The 3,451-nt window shown below is 35.9% G+C and overlaps 1 protein-coding gene across 1 annotated transcript; it reads right to left on the bottom strand.

The window, feature by feature from the left end:
- Window positions 1-641: 641 nt before the first annotated feature.
- On the bottom strand, window positions 642-2,003 carry LOC113780190 (probable disease resistance protein RXW24L). The gene is made up of 2 exons (XM_027326004.1): window positions 1,797-2,003; window positions 642-1,706 (listed from the first exon to the last, which is right to left on the bottom strand). Exons 1-2 carry the CDS (start codon window positions 2,001-2,003, stop codon window positions 642-644), a joined length of 1,272 nt encoding a protein of 423 aa, XP_027181805.1.
- Window positions 2,004-3,451: the final 1,448 nt, after the last annotated feature.

Below are 3,451 nucleotides of genomic sequence, written 5' to 3'. Positions count from 1 at the left end.
TTTATAGCAAATTTGCTTGGTTGATATTGGTATTATTATTGTCATCCGAATATTTCGGATAGACCTGTGTATTCCCATTATTGTGATAGTAAAGATTTTTGACTGGACTAGGTCCCGTAGTTTTTTTCAATTTGAGTTTTCCACGTAAAACTCTTGGTGTCCTGTGCCTTTTATTTTTCCTTGCATTTTATTATTACTACTGGTATTATTACTTGGTGATTTGGTTTGTTCCTATTTTAACTGGTATTTGGGGAAAGAAAAATTTGTCCTGGACTAACTGTGATTTTATTGCCTGTACTGGTACCCCTTTCCCAACAGATTTCAGCTGAAGGCACATGACTTATTTTATCATAATCTAGTACTTGTTCACCATTCACCACTTCAACTCTGTTTATGAATTCTCTGGGCATGGTGAGAAGTTTTAATTCTTTTAGGGTAGTCAAAAGATTTTAATCCATCTGGAATCATTTCCAACTTCTCACAATGCCTAAGCTGTAAACTTGAGAGCTTCGGCATGGCCCCTTCATCCACCTTCCGCTTCTCTAAGCTCCTCAAAGAATCAAGTTCAAGAACTTTGAGTCGCGAAAATCCCATTGCGTGGCGTGTCATTTCTTTCCCCACAAAAGAGGCTTCATGCAAACCTAGTTTTTGCAATTGGAAAGTGTCTCAAGCATTCTCATCGGATCCTCCTCAACTCCAGACCCATGCAACTCTAACTTACTGAGGCAAGGGGGAGGGAGCAAGTGGGATGGTCGGTAAACTGGTAACTGCTTGCATGAAGTACCCCAAATCTCTATTTCATGAATGTTCTTGCTGAACAATACTCGTTCAAGAAGAGCCATACCTTTCTGCCTGTTGGAGTTGATCCCAAAATCATGAACCTTGATGGTAAGTGAGCTGACGCGGAGAGGGCTCAAGTTTGATAAATGGTTGATGAATTGCTCTAGGTCTTCAAGATTCTCATGGACAATAGCTTTCAAGGCTCTAAGATTGGTCAATTTGGATAAATCTTTAGGGAGGCAGAATCTGTTGTGAAATGATCCAAGTATCTCCAGGGACATGCCCAACCCATCTAACCTCAGCTTATGGTTGGAGTGATAGTAGGGAAGATAGAGATATCTTAAACGTCTCAACTTCCACAGCACATCGGGGATTGTTGAACATTCACTATCACTTAAATCAAGGGTTTCTAAGTACTTTAGATTGCCCATGGAATATGGCAAGGTCAAATCAGTACAACCTCTCAAACTCAAGCATCTCAAGTGGATAAGATTGCCTATAAATTGCATGAGTGATCTTGAATAAAAGCTTTGGGAGGCCATATTGGAGTTTTCAACAGCCAAAATTCTAAGCATCTTCAAATTGTTAACTTGCGACATGATTCTCCTCCCTGGAAATTTGTTTTTGTTGTCTCCATTCATTGGTTCACACACAAATGAACGAAGATGCTTTGTTTGATCTTTGTGTAGGGGAATACATACTTTCGGGTATAAGGATTCCACTGCATGCAAACGAAGGCAAAATCTGTAGTGTCCTCCTATTTCAGGTGGAGATTGATCTAAATTGACAACGCTATTTTGATCAATCTCAATAACCTTGTACAATTTCTCCTCTTTTGCCTTGAGCAAGCATAGATCTCTCGTGAAATCATGCACACGACATGACATGAACTTTGTAACTGCAAGCTGCACCTCACGTATTTCAACCTAAACCATGCACCGTTTTGCTAATTCTTCCAAGTAACGCTCAGCAACATCCATCATTGATTCTTGCCCTACCCTATCATTTGGAAGTACCATGCCTTCAGCAAGCCACAGCTCATATAGCGTCTCTGCATCTATAGCAGTATCTTCTTTGAATTTTTCCAAGTAAAGGAAGCATGGCTTTAGTTGATAAGGCAAGTCATAGTAACTAAAAGCTAAAATATTTGACAGTTCTCCTTCACCCTGTCCAATGCCTTCACCCTTTTCAAGATAGGACTTTACATTTTCATGCACAACCATCCACTCACTTAGGCTCTTCCTTGTCTTAAGGATTCCTCCAAGAGCAACCACAGCGAAACGAAGACCCCACAATATTTTACCATTGCTCTACCTAGCTTTTCCAACTTATGGTAATCTTCAACAGCTACAAAAAATGGCGAATAACTTTTAGTGTTGGTTATTCACATGACTTTAAAAGCTTTTTATCCCACAAAGAAATGATTTGTCATTAAAAAGTAAAATAACAGGAAACTTGTAACTCTAATAGAATTAACATGAACAGCCAAAAGAGTTTGACTATATTTTGGAGGAGCGGAACCACATGGGCGGCCGGTGGGAGCATCACCCCACCTCGAAAAATGTAAAAGTTTTCACAAAACCTTTTTGGGTCTTTGACCCTTGAAAAATTTAAGAATTATCTAATTTTCATTGAGAACCACCGTTTCACCCCTTAGAATCCTAGGAAAATTCCATTGACCCTTCCACCTGACTTTTGTCACGTGAAAAAAATTAACTTTTAGCTTTTTAAAATTTTTAGACTGCCTTAGTTAGTTGATATGCAAAATTAGCTTTTTATTAAAAGCTTTAGTATTGTTTTCTCAAAATCTTATGTACGGTCTCTAAAAAGATCTCTTTATGAACATGTAGGTCAAAGTTCATAGCTAATTGGATATTTCATTTGTATACTTTGAACTTAAACTTTGGAATTCCCTTTTTAACCAAAAAAATTTAAAATTTGGAATGTTTTTATTCTCTAAATTTGGTACTAAAGTGTGCTGAAGTGTATATTTATACATGATTGTATGCATGTATGTATATATGTACACATATTTTTGCATGTAAGGTGGTAAAAAAAATGAAAAGATAGAGATACAAGTAGTTATGTTAATTTAATATATTAAAGGATATTTTGAATCTTTGATCAATTGGGATATAGCTTCCTTATTATGTTATAAAGACTTAATTTTTACTATTGCTATCTTTCACATCATCATGAGATCCCAAAAAACTTGTTCATATCGATATTTGGTTTAAAATATTTTGCTTTGAATTGTAAATCAATATCAAGATTAAATCATTAAGAAAATGAAACAAAAAAGAAAAAGAGAAAAAATGATATATAGTTCATAGTTTTTAAACTTATAGTCGTAAAATAACTTTTTTACTATTACTTGTAACCTATGTTTTAAAACTCGGACTAGACCGGCAAGTTCGAGTAGTTGAATTGGGAATCGATTAGGCATTTGGTCTAAATGTACTTAGAAAACTACTTAGCAAACCTTCGGTCAAAAATTGGGTTGAACCGAAAACCGTGAAACTTGGTAAAAATCGTGTTTTAATTTATTCAATTTTTTGTTGCCATTCTTTTTTTAAGTTATTGATTTCTCTTGTTTTATCCTAAATTCCCTTCATCTCTAAAGCCCTAATTTTATTTCCCCAACAATCAATGACACATTTGAAGTCACAAG

This window comes from Coffea eugenioides, chromosome 8, assembly GCF_003713205.1.
Source record: "Coffea eugenioides isolate CCC68of chromosome 8, Ceug_1.0, whole genome shotgun sequence".
Taxonomy (NCBI): domain Eukaryota; kingdom Viridiplantae; phylum Streptophyta; class Magnoliopsida; order Gentianales; family Rubiaceae; genus Coffea; species Coffea eugenioides.
Note: the sequence above shows the minus strand (reverse complement) of the source record. Positions and strands in the feature narration are given on the sequence as shown.

What these genes read in the sequence shown, in the direction of transcription:
- LOC113780190 (XM_027326004.1), bottom strand. Translation starts at nt 2,003, where the DNA reads ATGGTTGTGCATGAAAATGTAAAGTCCTATCTTGAAAAGGGTGAAGGC. An exon ending in TGTGGCTTGCTGAAGGCATG is followed by an intron (nt 1,707 to 1,796) that starts GTACTTCCAAAT and finishes TGCATGGTTTAG; the next exon opens with GTTGAAATACGTGAGGTGCA.